Source organism: Pongo abelii, chromosome 12 (genome assembly GCF_028885655.2).
Source record: "Pongo abelii isolate AG06213 chromosome 12, NHGRI_mPonAbe1-v2.0_pri, whole genome shotgun sequence".
Classification (NCBI taxonomy): domain Eukaryota; kingdom Metazoa; phylum Chordata; class Mammalia; order Primates; family Hominidae; genus Pongo; species Pongo abelii.
The window spans coordinates 104007283-104025207 of NC_071997.2; the positions used below are offsets into that span (position 1 = coordinate 104007283).

At 39.1% G+C, this 17925-nt stretch overlaps 1 protein-coding gene across 5 annotated transcripts in view; it reads right to left on the reverse strand.

The window, feature by feature from the left end:
- PPP1CB (protein phosphatase 1 catalytic subunit beta) overlaps positions 1–17925 on the reverse strand; it is a 50086-nt gene that overhangs the window by 22568 nt on the left and 9593 nt on the right. For all 5 annotated transcript variants that reach the window (NM_001132955.1, XM_009237418.4, XM_024241950.3 and 2 more), the window contains 2 exon segments: positions 47–277; positions 2109–2240. In NM_001132955.1, coding sequence (NP_001126427.1) covers positions 47–277; positions 2109–2240 — 363 coding nt within the window.

Below are 17925 nucleotides of genomic sequence, written 5' to 3' on the forward strand. Positions count from 1 at the left end.
ACAATGTTTCCATGAATTACTTTTCTAAGTCTTTATTTTCACTTACATTCATCATAGAATCCATAAATGCGATTGATGCTAGCACACTCATGGTTTCCTCTTAAGAGAAAGAAGTTCTCTGGATATTTGATTTTATAAGCCAATAGCAAACAAATGGTTTCCAAAGACTGCTTTCCTCTGTCCACATAATCTCCTAAGAAAAGATAGTTGGCTTCTGGTGGGAAACCTCCATATTCAAATAATCTCAGTAAATCTGTATACTGTCCATGAATATCTCCTAAAAAGAGAAAAAGTCAGTTTTAGAAAAATTGGTTACTGTTATAAGCAGCTTCTATGAAATGATTCCCAATGTTCACATCCTGTGAAATCCTCCCCTACCCTTGAGTATGGGCTATATTTGGTAACTTACTTCTAACAAGCAAAAGTGAGATGGGCTGTCACTTCCAAGATTAAGTTACAAAAGACTGTGACTTTCATCTTGCTTGCACTCTCTCACCTTCTTCCATGCTTGCTGATGAAACCAGCTGTCTAATGAAGCATCCCACGTAGCAAAGAACTGAGGGAGGCCTCTGACCAACAGCTCATTTGGAACTGAGGCTCTTAGTCCATTAGTCTATAAGGAACTGAATCCTTTCACAGTTCAACCTTCAGATGACTGCAGCCCGAGATCACGCCTTAATTGGAGCCTTGTGAGAGACCCAGAGCCAGAGGACCCACTAAGCTGTTCCTGAATTCCTGACCCACAGAAATTGTGAGATGGTAAATTAATGTTGCTGTAAGCCACAAAGTTTTGGAATGATTTATTATACAACAATAGATAACTAAAACAATTTTATTATCTGGTAGTTTAACTTACGTCACTTTTTAACGCCAAATATGGAGACAAATAGTAAACCTTTAGAAATATGTAGTATAAATAACTTCCATTACCTTCAAGTTATTTCTATATTATATTTTAAAGAACACCTTCAAAGAATACTTTAATTCTAATCATTTTAGGATCACCTCTAAGTAACTACATTTGCTTCATTTAAGTTTATACAGGGGATTGATTAGTTCCCCCAAATTCTGAACTACTACCTCTTACTTGAAGGAGTGATATTCTAAGTTAATTGATCCATTCAACAAACATTTACTGGCCAGCTGTGGTGGCTCATGCCTATAATCCCAGCATTTTGGGAGGCCAAGGCGGGTGGATCACCTGAGGTCAGGAATTCGAGACTAGCCTGGCCAACATGGAGAAACCCTGTCTCTACTAAAAATACAAAAAATCAGCTGGATGTGGTGGCACACGCCTATAACCCCAGCTACTCAGGAGTATGAGGCAGGAGAACCACTTGAACCCGGGAGGTGGAGGTTGCAGTGAGCCAAGATTGTGCCATTGTACTCCAGCCTGGGCAACAAAAGTGAAACTCTGTCTCAAAGAAAAACCAACCAAACAAACAAAAAAGAAACATTTACTTAGCTAGTATCTCTTATTTGCTGGGCAATGTATAAAGGATTGTAAAAAAGCCACTGTAAAACTTAAAAGAATACAAGGTATAAAGTAGTATCATCTTCAAAACAAATTTAAATAACATCAAAGTTAGAAGACCACAGATATTGCCATATTGACCCTCTAAATTATACACCTATTTTTTTCTAACCAGTGTACTATGATGCCCTTTTCTTGACATCCTTGACAACGCTAAACATCAATCTTTGGTATTTTTTTATAATCTGACTAGAGTTGGAGACTTGCTTTAAATTGCACATCACTGATTACTAAAAAAAGAGGCTGAGGTCCTTATGTTTACTGGCCATTTGAATTTCTTCTAAGACCTTCCTCTTCCTATGTTATTTTTATATTGTATCGTCTTTCTCTTATTTATAAGAACTCTTTATATATTATAAATAGAACTCCTTTTATCTGTTGATATACAGCAAGTACTTTCATCTTGTCTGTAACTTGTCATTTTTATAAGTTTCAATTTTTATACACTTTTATTTAGTAAAGCCTACTGATCTGTTTTATACAAAATTTTCAAAAAATGTTTTCTCTAGATCTTAAACATGGGAGGAAAAACATGATTCAAAAGAGTTGTTTCCAACTTTACCCATTTACATACCACAAATTTTCAGCGGTGCTTCCAATTCCAAAAGAATAGGCTGGCTGAGAAAGATCTCCCGAGACTTGATACATAAGCCTCGAACTTCTGCTTCAGTCATCTGCACAATCTTTCCTGGACGACATCCTCGTACTGATAAACAATAAATAAAACAGTGAGTTTTCTAAAATTTACTCATAATAATCTTTCAAAAAGAGTCATGCCCATATTTTAAAAATCAGAAAAGTCACACAGGCAGCAAATTACCCTATTTGGTCCCATGGTTTAAAATAATGTTATTCTATGATCTTTGACTTCTATTTTCATTGTTACTGGTTCCTGATGATGCTCCTCAAGTCTGCTGTTGATCAAATGCAGTCCTGTTTTTTGCTGTCCTGTGACCAACCTGGGGCCTAGTAGCCAAAGAGACCTAAAAGATTTCAGGGCTGGGCGCAGTGGCTCATGGCTATAATCCCAGCACCTTGGGAGGCTGAGGTGGGCGGATCACCTGAGGTCGGGAGTTCAAGACCAGCCTGATCAACATGGAGAAACCCCATCTCTCCAAAAATACAAAATTAGCCAGGAGTGGTGGTGCATGCCTGTAATCCCAGCTAATTGGGAGGCTGAGTCAGGAGAATCGCTTGAACCCGGGGGGCGGAGGTTGCAGTGAGCTGAGATCGCCCCATTGCACTCCAGCCTGGGCAACAAGAGCGAGACTCCATCTCAAAAAAAAAAAAAAAAAAAAAAGATTTCAGAGCCCGCACCCTTTAAGGTCTGGCCTGCTTATCTCACATCTAGTAGGATATCAAAACAGCATCATTAAGAACAATGTGCTATGAACAAAGGGAGATTAAATAGTAATTGTCAGTAGGTGATTTAGCTTCACACACTTTCTTGGAATGTCACCAGCAGTCTCCAAAATTTTAGCAACCCCTATCTCTACTTTCTGATCAAAACAAATACAAAAAAGATATCAGCTATGTATTAAAAATTAACTTACCGTTACATTCCCAATAGAGCATTATATTAAACCTCTAAAGGCTATTTGGATGGAGTGAGGCATTTTTGCATTACTGAGCCATAAGATAATATGGTTTCCAGTAACTTGTGGGATGAAGGGGAGTAGAATGGTGCATGGAGAGAGAAAAGAGTTCCTTATTTGCCCCACTGAACTCAACTTGTAATCATTTCCTCTCATCACCATCTCCCCTGACTCCCTTTAACCTTAAATTTACTGCTGAGCTCTCATTTAATCTTAAGTGAAAGAGCATTTAAGAAAAGAAAATAGGCTGGGAGCAGTAGCTTGCCCCTGTAATCCCAGCACTTTGAGGGGTCAAAGCAGGAGGACTGCTTGAAGCCAGGAGTTCGAGACCAGCCTGGGCAGCAAAGCAAGGCCCTGTGTCAACAAAAGATTTTTTTAAAAAACAGAATTAGCCTAGCATAGTAGAGAATTGCTTGAGGCCAAGAGGTTGAGCCTGCAGTGAGCTATGATGGCACTAGGGCATTTCAGTCTTGGTGACAGAGCAAGACCCTGTCTCTGCAAAATAAAAATAAAGGCCGGGCACAGTGGCTCACACCTGTAATCCCAGCACATTGGGAGGCCAAGGTGGGTGGATCACTTGAGCTCAGGAGTGCAAGATCGCCCTGGGCAACATGATGAAACCCCATCTCTACCAAAAATACAAAAAATTAGCTGGGCATGATGGTGCATGCTTGTGGTCCCAGCTACTCAAGGCAGAGGTTGAGGTGGAAGGTTCACTTGACCCCAGAAGGCGGAGGCTACAGTGAGCTGAGATCGTGCCACTGTACTCCAGCCTGGGTGAGAGTGAGACCCCATCTCCAAAGTAAAATAAAATAAAATAAAATTCCACATATTTCTTGCTAAAAATTGCTGATTCCTTTGTCAGGTCAATAAGAGGCTTTAAAAAAAAAGGCCTCCACATGCAAAAGCTATATATTCCATTAATATATTAATATAAAAGTCAAAAGGAGGCAATAAACAGGAGACACAGACAACATCCAATGTGCTTTAGCAAATATGCTAGTTTATAAGACTATCCCTGAAATTCAAAACAATGATCAGCAGAACTGCTTTTATTATGGGAACTGATATAGCTTCATTAGTGCTTGTTCTCAAACATCAATTACCTACTTCTGATGCATATTTGGGTTTTTCTAACACCAAAAAGACATCTCAGCTTTAGTGTTAAATGTGGAAGATTTTAGTTTAAGGAAAAAAAAATGTGGCCAGCTGCAGTGGCTCATGCCTGTAATCCCAGCACTTTGGGAGGCCAAGGTGGGTGGATCACCTGAAGTCAGGAGTTTGAGACCAGCCTAGCCAACATGGTGAAACCCTGTCTTTACTAAAAATACAAGAATTAGCTGTGAGTGGTGGCGGGTGCCTGTAATCTCAGCTACTTGGGAGGCTGAGGCAGGAGAACTGCTTGAACCCAGGAGGTGGAGGTTGCAGTGAGCCGAGATCGCACCATTGCACTCCAGCCTGGGAGACAAGAGCGAAAATCTGTCTCAAAAAAAAAGTATTCGCTTTGGAAGAATTAAAGGTCTCAAACTGCTTTCAGACAACAAACACACAGCTAAAAGTACTTACAAACTGTATTAACTCTTCAACAAATGTTTGAGAGTCTACTGTGTATTAGTTGTTTATAGAGATAACAATGAACAAAAACAACAGTACATTATCAAAACTTAGTTGTAACTTGACTACTAAGTCAAAAGACTAATGTGGGTCACTTCAGTATGTCAATTTAAAATATTCAAATGACAGTGGTGAATATTTTACCTAGTATTTATTTTATTCCCTCTGTATAATTTTGACTTCTCAAGTAATTGTGTAACTAACATTTTTACAGAGCTATGAAGTGCTTCAACTTGTAAGTCAAGCAAATCCACAGAAACTAAAAATTTACCAAAACAAAAACACACTGCACAGAAACTTTTTACATTTCACTGACTGTAGGATGCACATTTCTTCCTTAACTAATGTCTCTGAAGTTGTGAGACTCTTGCAATTAAAAGCTTCTTACAATTGTAATTGGCAGCCCCCCCACCAACTTAGTGGCACATAAAAGTGCATTTAATAATCAGTCACATCTTAAGAGTTGATGAATGCAGTTAGAGAAGCTAAAGGTTTTCCCAATGTTTAAAACTCTGACAAGAGTTTTAGAAATTAGAAATAAATTAGCCAAAGGTTGGACAGAATAAGGCAGATGTCCCAGGGCAATTCCAGCTGTCTTCCAATTCAAAAGTCCTGCTCCTTTATGTACTCTCAAGACTTCTGAAAAAAGGAAGAAATCATCCGGGCAACCTGTTACACAGGGCAACTAGACTGCTATCACAGCATCCATGAGGGATTCCAGTGTTTGGATATCCGAACCCTGCTGGATTATAAAGATATTATAAATCAGCATACTTCATTAGGTGCAAAGCACCTTCACATCAATCATTTCATTTAATCCTTTTCACACCCCAGGAATTGAAAAGGGAAGCTATTATTTCCACTGTACAATGACAGATTAAATAACTCACATAAGATCACAGTGCCCAGGTTTTGTAAGACGGATGGGAGTGAGAAGCAGCAGAGAGGGATTCAGAATCAGTCTTCTAACTTAAAGCCCAGTACTTTTTCCACTTCACCACATAAAATTTTTGGATCAAAAATTTCCTAGAAATTTTCAGCACGTAGTAATTTCAGACCAGATAAAATCCCATGATAGCAAATATCTACAATACTTACTACTGTTTAGAAAATATTTTAACACATACATGTAGTATACTAACTTTATGGGTGTAACGCAATGAATTTTAAACTATCTATATACCTGAGTAACCACCATCCAGATCAAGATACAGAATGCTTCCTGCAACCCTGAAGATTCCCTTGTGCCCTAACCAATGACAGTAATGCCTGAGGTTACTATCCTTATTGCTATCAGTATATATTGATTTGATGTATTTATGAATTAGACTTTTAGATAAAAAGAAACATGAGAATGCTCTTTTGCTCATTATTGCATCTGTGAGATACATCCATATAATTGTGTTTAACCGTCATTTGAAATACAGGCTGAGTATCCCTAATCTGAAATCCAAAATGCTCCAAAACCCAAACCTTTTTTAGTGCTAATATGATGCTCAAAGAAAATGCTCATTGGAGCATTTCAGATTTCAGATTATCGGATTAGGGATGCTTAACTGGTAAGTATAATACAAATATTCAAAAATCTGAAAAAAATCCAAAATCCAAACACTTGGGGTCCCAAGCATTTTGGATAAAAAAATATTCAACCTGTATTCCATTGTATGAACATATGACAGTATCTTTACTACTCTATTTGGATTATTTCCAGTTTGGGGCTATTACAAATGCTATGAATATCCATAGACATATTTATCTTAGGTATGTATAGAACAAAGCAGTAGAACTGCTCGGGTCACAGAGATGGTTTATTTCATTAAGTAGTAGATACCATCAGTTTCCCAAAGTGGCTATACCAATTCATAATCCTCCTAACACTGTTGCTCCACATCTTTACTGATACTGCAAATTATCAGTATTTTTAATTTTAGTCATTTTGTTGGGTATATGGTGGTATTTGTTGGATTTAATTTGATCTCCCTGAGGACCAAGGTTGTCAAGTACCCTTTTTTATCTTTTTGTGATGGAGTCTCACTCTGTCACCCAGGCTGGAGTGTAGTGGCATGATCATGGCTCACTGCAACCTCCACCTCCCAGGTTCAAGGATTCTCCTGCCTCCTGAGCAGCTGGGATTACAGGTGCACACCACCATGCCCAGCTAATTTTTGTAGAGACAGGGTTTCACCATGTTGCTCAGGCTGATCTCGAACTCCTGACCTCAATCTCCCCACCTTGGCCTCCCAAAGTGCTGGGATTACAGGTATGAGCCACTGCACCTGGCCATTGAGTATCTTTTTCATGTGCCTAATAGACCATTAAGGTTATCTTTTTTTTTTGGACAAGTTCGTTTTAAGTCTTTTGTTCATTCTTTAAAACTGGACTTTTTCCATCTCTTAATGCTATCTTTTGATGAACAGAAGTTCTTTAATGAATTTAAATCTTAAAAAATCTTAGTCAATCTTTTTTTGGTTAAGCCTTTTTGCATCTTATTCAAGAGATTCTTGCCTTCTCTAAACATATTTCCTTAAGTTTCCTTCCAGATATTTTGTTTTAGCCCACTTCATTCTATAACCCATCTCAAATTAATTTTGTGTATGGTTTGATGTAAAGGTCAAGGTTTTTATCCAAGCAGATACCCAGTTGATTCAGCACCATTTATCATAAAGATCATCCTTTTCCCCACTGAACCGCAATGGCAGCTTTGTAGAAAAATCAGGTGACCATACAGGAACAGGTCTGTTTTTAGCCACTATATAGCTCATTACCCCATTTGTCTATTTTTGCATCAATACCACAATGTCTTAATTCCTATGGCTTTTTATAAAGTCTCGGTATCTAGTAATATAAACATCCCAGTTTTGTTCTTTAGATTTTCCTTTTGAACTTTCAAATATGTTTTAAAATTGGCTTGTGTCTATCCCCTCCACCCCCAAACTTGTGAGGTTTTAAACTGGGAATAAGGCCGAGTACGGTGGCTCATGCCTGTAACCCCCAGCACTTTGGGAGGCCGAGGCGGGTGGATTACCTGAGGTCAGGAAGAGACCAGCCTGGCCAACATGGTGAAATCCCGCCTCTACTAAAAATACAAAAATTATCCAGGCGTGATGGCGGGTGCCTGTAATCCCAGCTACCCAGGAGGCTGAGGCAGGAGAATCGCTTGAACCCAAGAGGCGGAGGTTGCAGTGAGCCAAGATCGCGCCATTGCACTGCAGCCTGGGCAACAAGAGTGAAACACTGCCTCAAAAAAAAAAAAGGGTGGGGGGAATAAGTAGGTAAGTCTAGAGAGAATTGATATCTTCACAATTTCAAGTCTTCCAATCCACAAATACGGTATCTCTCCTTTTATTTATTTCTCTCAGCAATGTTGTATACTCTAGTATGGCAGGCTTTCACGTTTTTCATTAAATGGATTTTGGCTGACATCTGTGATGTCATTTCTTTCAAATGTACTGAGGGGTGCTTTATGGTATAGCATATGGTATATTTTAGTAAATGTTTCATACATATTTGAAAAGCATATATATCCTGAAATTATTGAGTGAAGTGTTCTATGTCCGCCAAGGTGGTCAGGGTGGCTGTGTTGTTCAAATCTTTATCCTCACTGATTTTTTCCTGTTTGTTCTACTAGTTACTGAAAGAGGGGCACTGATCTATGGTTGTGGTTTTCTATTTTAACTTTTTATAATAGTTGTCAAACTTTCCTTTTAGTTTTAGACCTATACTATCACATATATAAAAATTTTAGATATTTTTCCATTAAATTTATCCTTTTAGCATTATATAATGCCCTTCTTTACCTCTAGTGTTATTTCTGGTTTTAGAGCTTTTTCCAACATAAATATAGCCAAGTCAGCTTTCATTTGATTAATGTGTGCATGATATTGTCTCCCCCCGCCCCCTCCCCCTTTTTTTTTCACTTCCTCATTTGTGCCCTTAGATTTAAAATATATCCCTTGTAAACAGTATCTATAATAGTTAGGTCTTCTGAGCTTTGCATTAACTTCAATGTTTGCTCCTTTTCTTTTTCAGATGGAGTCTCACTCTGTCACCCAGGCTGGAGTGCAGCGGCATGATCTCAGCTCACTGAAACCTTTGCCTCTCAGATTCAAGCGATTCTCCTGCCTCAGCCTCCTGAGCAGCTGGGATTACAGGCACCCACGCCCAGCCAATTTTTGTATTTTTAGTAGAGACAGGGTTTCACCATGTTGGCCAGGCTGGTCTTGAACTCCTGACCTCAAGTGACCACCCGCCTCGGCCTCCCAAAGTGCTGGGATTACAGGTGTGAGCCACCGTGCCCAGCCTGTTTGCTCCTTTTACATTTAATATAATCATCGACGAAGTTGGGTTTAAGTCTACCATTCTGTCATCTGTTCTGTTTGTCCCATCTGTTCTTCATTGCTTTCTCTTTCCCTGCATTTCTTTGGAGTAATCAATTATTTTTTTACTATTCAATTTTCTCCTCTATTAGCTTTTCGTTATATATTTTTTCATTTAGAGGTTGCTCTAGAGATTACAAATACACTTTTGACTAATAACCACCCCCCTCCAGCCTTTTGTTCTACAGTTGTCGTATTTTTGTTTCCACATATTTTAAATCCCACAAGCCACAACTATTAGTCAGAATTTGTATTTACTCACATTTATCCTTACCATTGTTGATTTCTTTCTGCAGTTCTTTGCTTTTATCTGTTATTTTCTTTCAACACAAAGAACTTACTTTAATATTCTCTAGTGCCAGCATATCAGCAAAATATTTTCTCAGCTTTAGTTTGTCTTCATTTTACTTTACTATTGAAGGATATTCTAGATTTAGAATTCTAGACCAGCCTGACCAAGATAGAGAAACCCCGCCTCTACTAAAAACACAAAATTAGCCAGGCATGGTGGCACATGCCTGTAATCCCAGCTACTCGGGAGGCTGAGGCAGGAGAATCGCTTGAACCCGGGAGGCAGAGGTTGCAGTGAGCCAAGATCATGCCATTGCACTCCAAGCCTCGGCCACAAGAGCAAAACTCCATCTCAAAATAAATAAAGAATTCTAGGTTGTCATTTTTTTTCTTTCAGTGCTTTAAAGAGAACACCATTCTATTGTCTTCTGTCTTCCACTGTTTCAGGTGATAGATCACCCATCATTCGTATTATTGTTCCCTGAAGATAATGAATTTTTTCTTCTGACAGCATTTAACATTTTGTCTTTCTCTTGGATTTTTAGCAGCTATGTTCAATATGGTTTTCTTTCTATTTACCCTGCTTGGAATCACACAGCTTCTTTAATCTGTACTTTGATATCTCTGTTTTGGAAAATTATTAGTCAATATTTCCATCCCATTGTATGTCTATCTCCTCTCCTTCTGGGATTCCTATTATACATGATAGACCTTTCCACTGTCTATCAGCAATACATTAATCTCTCATGCTTTCTTCTGTACATTTTTTTTTTTCTGTCAGCACTAGATAATTTCTATTGGTTTTTGGTCAATTCAGTTTCATCAGCTTGTCCAAAACAGCATATCCTATTTTGGTGAATGAAATATTGAATTATGGATACAAAAATGTAGAAGTTTTAGATAATACCTTTCTCCAACGAAGGTTGTTTCCTTTTAGCAGCAGCACAGCAATAACTCATTTTCCTGAGGGCTGGTCTGTTTTAGTTTTGCCTTCAATCGTAGGGAGTGGTCATGATGGGGCCACAGTGGAAAACTCACGGTGTAATAAGGCCCCTCTAACTTGGCAGGATTTGAACTTCCATTTTTGCCTCTCTGGCATTAGATAGATACTGAAACGTCTGCTCAGATCTTTAGCTTTTCAGATACTGTTTTCTGCTGGGTTTCTTCTCTTGCTTATGTGTACCTCTGAAGTCAGTCAATGACTTTAGAGGAATCTGACTGCAGATTGAGGTTAGATTTTATGTGGTTCTCTCCTCTCCTGGACTTAAGCTTCAACTGCTTTAGTGGCCCCAAACTTCCACCTTTCTTCCTTAGCCCAGTGAGACCATCACTTTTTATTTGGGATCTATTTCCCCTACGGCACAAACTAGGAAATGTCTCCAGGGAAAAAAGCCAGGGTGACTGGTGAGTTCACACTATATGCTTCCCTTGTCAAAGATCAAAACCCCTCAACAATTTTCTGTGTTGGTTGCCTCTTCAACAATGGAATGGCTGCTGAGAGGCACACAAAATGTGATTATGCATACACTAGAAATTCAGGTGATTACATTAAAAAAATTGAGGAATGACTTGTCAAGGACTAGACACCATGGCTCCTAACCCCAATTTATTTCACCTGACTTAATCAGTCACACAACTTTGGTGGGAGCACCAAGGTTCCCTGACTTCCAGTAAGGTAATCTTTCTACAATCATGTTTACATTAGGAAAGGCAGAAAAACTATACCAGTATTCAGCAAACTAAGGCCAAGGGGTCAAATCTAGCCCAACGCCAGTGTTTGCATGGCTTGGGGCCTAAGAATAATTTTTTACATTTTTTAAATGATTGCAAAGAAGCGAAACAAAAGAATCCTTTGTGACATATAAAAATTATATGAAACTCAAATTTTGGTGGCCATAAAGTTTAATGAAGTATAGCCACTTATTTATCACTGGACACATTCATGCTACAATGGCAGAGCTGAGCAGCTGTGATGGACCACATATGGTACTCTCATCACTTCACACTGCTTTTCGGTGCATCACAAATTATAGAGATGCAGTTACAACCTGGCAGCGTCATGGGTGTCACGATTATTGCTGTACTGCAACATTTTATTTACTTTTACTACCAGTGCATACTCATCATATCAAAGCAAGAAAAGTGAACTTTGAATGTTGTGTTTTTAAGACACAATAAAGTGAGGATTATGTTATTTAACTGGGTGCTAAGGCATTGTAGTCATTATGTAGCTGTGCTAAAAAAAACACAACATATACTGATGTTACCAGATGGAGCACTCACCACAGCATTACCAATTCATAGTAAAGCAATGGTGAGGGAACTTTTTAAAAAATTAAAACGAAATCTCATCACAGCAGAATTTCTTCACAAAAATAAAAATGTGTCTGCAACTCAAGTTTCCAAGTGGCCCATTTGTTAGCCAAGTTAAGTCATTTATCAATGGTGGGTTAATTAAATTGTATCTGATTGGAAAAACTGAAGAACTATGTATGTCTTGAGACAATAAACTTTTTTTTTTTTTTGAGATGGAGTCTTGCTCTGTTGCCCAGGCTGGACTGCAGTGGCACGATCTCGGCTCACTGCAAGCTCTGCCTCCCGGGTTCACGCCATTCTCCTGCCTCAGCCTCCCGACTAGCTGGGACTACAGGCGCCCGCCACCATGCCTGGCTAATTTTTTGTATTTTTAGTAGAGATGGGGTTTCACTGTGTTAGCCAGGATGGTCTCGACCTCCTGACCTTGTGATCCGCCCGCCTCGGCCTCCCAAAGTGCTGGGATTACAGGCGTGAGCCACCTCCCCAGCCAAGACAATAAACTTTTAAAGGCCATTAGCCTTTCTGTAAAAATGGTGCTTGAAGAGTTGAGGACACTGGGAGCAAAATTAGTAAACAATTAAAAAACAAGCCAAATGGTTCTGAGTGGTGTTCCTTGGCTCTTGATGACAGGTGTTACCAATACTTGTTATTTCGGGAGCCAATCCTGATTCGAAGTGACTGAAAAGTTACCCTCTATAAATAATCTATGTGGAACAACTAGAGGCAAGAATATTCTCAAAGCAGCTGAGAAAAACTATTTTAGTACAACCTGAAGTGGAATCTGCTAAGATATGTCACAACTGATGATGGCAAAGTAGAAAAATACTTAGTTGGACTGTTTTACAAAATCTGAGAAAATGTAGGATGTTTGAAGTCTGGTGCAGTTTTTTTGTGGAAAAATATCTTAATCAGGTATTACTGAACCAGAGGCATCAACGGTCAACTTCATTTGCTCTAATGAACTTAACCACCGTCAGTTTCATGAGTATTTGTTAGTAATAAAAACTGAATATCCTCATTTGGCCAGCCACTCAGGATTTTGATGGCTTAGCAGTGACAGCTTTATTGTAATTTATTTGTATTCAGGGCTGATACTGAATTTTTTCTAAACAAGAAGAACCACCCTCAATCACTATTATCAAACACAGAAGAGTTTTAGAAATTAAATTCTGTGGCAGATCTAGTAATTTTTCCCCTTTTAATTCGAGGTAGTCTCCATTCTACAAAATAGAATGAAAGCTGCCCTGAATGTTTTCTAATAAATTCAGCCTAAAATTATAAGGCAAAAAAATATGAGAAACTTCTATTGTGGTAAGTCATTCTGACAACTAATACTGTCTGAATTAAAGCAAGTTGCTTTATTTTTTAATTTTTTACTTTTTGAGATGGGGTCTTGCTTTATTGCCCAGGCCAGAGTGCAGTGGTGTAATCAGGCTCACTGCAGCCTACTGGCTCAAGACATTCTCCTGCCTCAGCCTCCCAAGTAGCTGGGACTATAGGCACATGCCACCACACCTGGCAAATTTAATTTTCTGTAAAGACAAGATCTCACTATGTTGCCCAGGCAGGTCTCAAACTGCTGAACTCAAGTGATCCTCCTGCCTCCTCCTCCCAAAGTGCTGGGATTAAAGGCGCGAGCCACTGTACCCAGTCAGCAAACTGCTTTATACATAACCCGTGCTGCCAAGTAAGACAAGTGAGATCTTCATTCCCACACAATTTTGCAGCAGATATATTTTTTTCAAACTCAAACTAGCATTCTTCAAACCTTGACTCAAGTGCAAAAAAAATTTCCATATATCAAAATCCATTTAACTGTGCAGCTGAGGAACTTCCACCTAACCCTCTATTGGAAGTGATTAATCTGCAATGTAATGACATGCTAAAAGGCAAGTATCAGGAGAATTCTATAAATGCTTTCCAAGTGATGAATATGCAGTATGTCCCTGTGTAAAATGACATCTTCTAAGATGAAATACATAGAATCTCACTACAGATTAGCATCAAGAGATGACCACTTGCAATCAATTTTGATGACAGAGAACATTAACTCTGAATCTCAATTAAGCAAAATGTTTATCCTCTCCCAAAAGAATTCTGTCCTTTACTCAACCATTATATTTCACATTTTATATCAGTGTAAAAATTTTTCCATTGCAGGTTTGTCTTTCCAACGCACATATCCAAGGGTATGTGATATATACGTGTCTGTGTGTTGTGTGTATACTAAATTTTATTTTTCACTAACCTTCTGCTACTTTCCCCAACAAGTTCTTACTTATCATTACCTCTCTAAAACAGAAAGGATGGCAAGAAAAAAGCACTAATTCCAACACCTATGCATGGTGTCTCATAAATTTTTATTTTTTATTTTTTTTGAGACAGGGTCTCTCTGTCGCCCAGGCTGGAGTATAATGGCATGATCTTGGCTCACCGAAACCTCCACCTCCTGGCTTCAGGTGAATCTGCTACCTCAACCTACTGGGTAGGTGGGATTACAGGTGTGTGCCACCATGCCCAGCTAATTTTTTGTATTTTTAGTAGAGACGGGGTTTCGCCCTGTGCCCAGGCTCGAACTCCTGACCTCAAGTGATCCACCCGCCTTGGCCTCATAAAATCTTAGTAATCTTCACTGACCACTGGTATTCTAATTCTCACTTAATCCCCACCCCCAAGATTACATACTAATTAATGGCAGTTAAATCTAGACATCCTAATTTTTTCCTAGCATTTTCTCCATATTTAGCACAAAAGCCTGCTGTTAAGCAACAAAAAGGCAGAAAAATAAAAATTCTACAATTGGCTAAAATGTGGAGACTCTTTTTTCTTTTTTTTTTTTTTTTTGAGACAGAGTCTCGCTCTGTTGCCTAGGCTCGAGTGCAGTGGCACAATCTCAGCTCACTGCAAGCTCTGCCTCCCAGGTTCACGCCACTCTCCTGCCTCAGCCTCCCGACTAGCTGGGACTATAGATGGGTGCTACTATGCCCAGCTAACTTTTTGTATTTTAAGTAGAGATGGGATTTCAGCATGTTAGCCAGGATGGTCTCGATCTCCTGACCTCGTGATCCGCCTGCCTCGGCCTCCCAAAGTGCTGGGATTACAGGCGTGAGCCACCACGCCCAGCCCCCTTTGCTTTTTCATTCTTTCTCTCTTGCTTTTCTTCTCCCTCTCCCTCTCCCACTCTGTCTTCCTTTCCTCCCCATCTTTCTCTATGCACACAACACACACACGGTTTTAAGTGAAAAAAAATTAGGCAGCTGCTGTACTTCCCTCTCATTTTAGGACTGCCTGTTAACAATAATTAATGTGGGCCGGACGCGGTGGCTCATGCCTGTAATCCCAGCATTCTGAGAGGCTGAGGTGGGCGGATCACGAGGTCAGTTCAAGACCAGCCTGACCAACATGCTGAAACCCCGTCTCTACTAAAAATACGAAAATAAGCCAGGTGTGGTGGTGGGCATCTGTAATCCCAGATTACTCGGGAGGCTGAGGCAGGAGAATCGCTTGAACCCAGGAGGCAGAGGTTGCAGTGAGCTGAGATGGTGCCACTGCACTCCAGCCTGGGTGACAGAGTGAGACTCCGTCTCAAAACAAAAGAATAATGTGCATTCAGAGACCAAAATGGCCTTTAGTGGCTCTGTATAATACCACAAATTGTCTGTAATATTGTGTATATATAAAAATATTTTTCTGAGAAGGCCTATGGCTTTCATGAATTCACAAAGCATAAGTAAAAAGTCATTTCAGGTACATTGGTAAACAAATAGCAAGTATAATGAGAAAAGAGTGAAGAAGAAAAGTGACAGATACAGGTGAGGGCTAGACATTTCAGGAATAAAGGACTTTTTTTTTTTTTCACTGCACTGACATCTGCTTTGATAATACAAAAGCAAGGATGGGTGAAACTGTTAGTGTCTCAATACATACCAAGTCAGTGGCACCAAACCCCACTGGTAGTCAGTCACTGTGTTGTTCATTGCAACACACATGCAGTGAAACACAAAAAAGGCAGCTTCATGTATGCCCTTTGGTAAAGCAGTAGAAATGATCAATTTTATTAAACTTCAATCTTTGAATACATCTCTTTAATAATCTACATGATAAAATGGAAATGCCCACAAAGCACTCCTGCTCCATCCCAGAGTACAATGGTTGTCGCAAAGGAAAGCACTCCTGTGACTGTTTTAGTTCCAAGCGGACCTAGACACTTTTTTTCACTAAACACTTTTACTGGAAAGTATAACTGACAAACTATGGTTATTCAAACTTAGATATTCAACAGATACACGTGAACATGAACAAAGTGACCCTGTCATTTCAAGGAAAACAACTGACAGTACTTGTTGCCAATGATAAAATTCAAGCTTTCAAGTTACAAACTAAAATTCTAGAAACCTTGTAATCAGCACCATAAATCTGACAGCTTCTCCATAATTAAGGACTCTTCTGATGAGATCCTGTAACATTAACAAATGTCATTTCTGGATACTGTATTACATAATAAGCTGTTTCAACATCTGGACATCTGCATAACTCAGCTGAATCAATATTACCCAAATGAACAATGCGTATTATAAAGTCATGTGTAAGATCCATTTAAAGTACAAGAAAGATCAATGGATTTTAATGTAAGAGAACATAAAAATTCATGGATATAATTTCAGATTCCACATCTCTTTTAAAATTCACCTTTAAAAAACCACCACTTGCTGATTTTTGGTAATAACATCAGAGAATACCCACAATTATCTAGAACAGCTATTAAACTACTACTCCTTTTTCTAACTACGTATCTGTAGGACTACAGACTTTCTTCATATTCAACTAAAACAAGGTATCAAAAGACTGAAACAAAACAGATGTGAATTCAGCTGTCTTCTGTTAAAAAGACATTAGATTTGCATAAAATGATGGCACTCTTCTCACATTTTTGCTTTAGAAAAGTTATCTTCATAAAAAACATTTATGCTAAAATGTAATACATTGCTACTTAAAGAACAGATATTTATTTATTTATTTAGAGAGAGAGTCTCGCTCTGTCGCCCAGGCTGGAGTGCAGTGGCGCAATCTCAGCTCACTGCAATCCCTGCCTCCCGGCTTCAAGCAATTCTTGTGCCTCAGCCTCCCAAGTAGCTGGGAATATAGGCATGTGACACCACGCCCAGCTAACTTTTTTGTATTTTTAGAAGAGATGCGGTTTCACCATGTTGCCCAGGCTGGTCTTGAACTCCTGGCCTCAAGCAATTCCACCCGCCTCGGCCTCCCAAAGTGCTGGGATTACACGTGTAAGCTACCATGCCCGGCCGAGAACAGAAATTTTTAAATTCTCAGTTTTAACTTCTAATGCAATATTGTTAAATACCTCACATAAATAAAAGCTCGTTTTCAATTCTTTACATTGAAAATTCTATATGGAGAATTTGAGTGTAAGAGGGTCTCAAGACTCAAAGTTTAAGATACACTGCCCTATAGTTCCTGGCCAAAAGCAAGCATACAACAGCGCTGAATCACTTTTCACCATTTTATCCTACCTAGAAATACCTTTCCCTCTCAGCACCAACACTGATATGTCAAACCAGATTATAAACGCTGAATAATGGGAATAGTAAAGAAACTGTTATACATACTTACATACAAGAATGGTGGTTATATGCAATAAACAGAAAGTGGAGGAAACTGTAACTGTCACATACTTACAAGAAAGCCTTCTCAAAATTAGTATGGGGAAGTTCCAGGACTCAGTGGCATAAAGAGCTCTCTGTTAGTATTTCCTAGCTCAGATTTGTACCAAGCAATAATGACGGCTAACATTTTCTGACCTTTAATGTGTCAAGAATTGTTTGAAGGCACTATCATATATGCAGAAGAAACTGGGGCAGGGCTGAAATACACCCAGAATCTGTGTCCTTAACCATTATATAAGATGGCATCCCAATGTATCAATACTTACTAATATTTGAGTAAACACTTAACTGAGTAAACATCTGGTTATCATTCAGGATTCACATAATTCTAGTAGCTGGGGGTCTGAAATTCACAAAAGCTATTCCTTTCTGTCATCTAAAATCAGACCTCACTCTTTCTCACTGACAGGTTTGCAAGTTTCTCCCCCTCAGAAGTCTGGTCTTGGCCGGGTGCGGTGGCTCACACCAGTAATCCCAGCACTTTGGGAGGCCAAGGTGGGCGAATCACGAGGTCA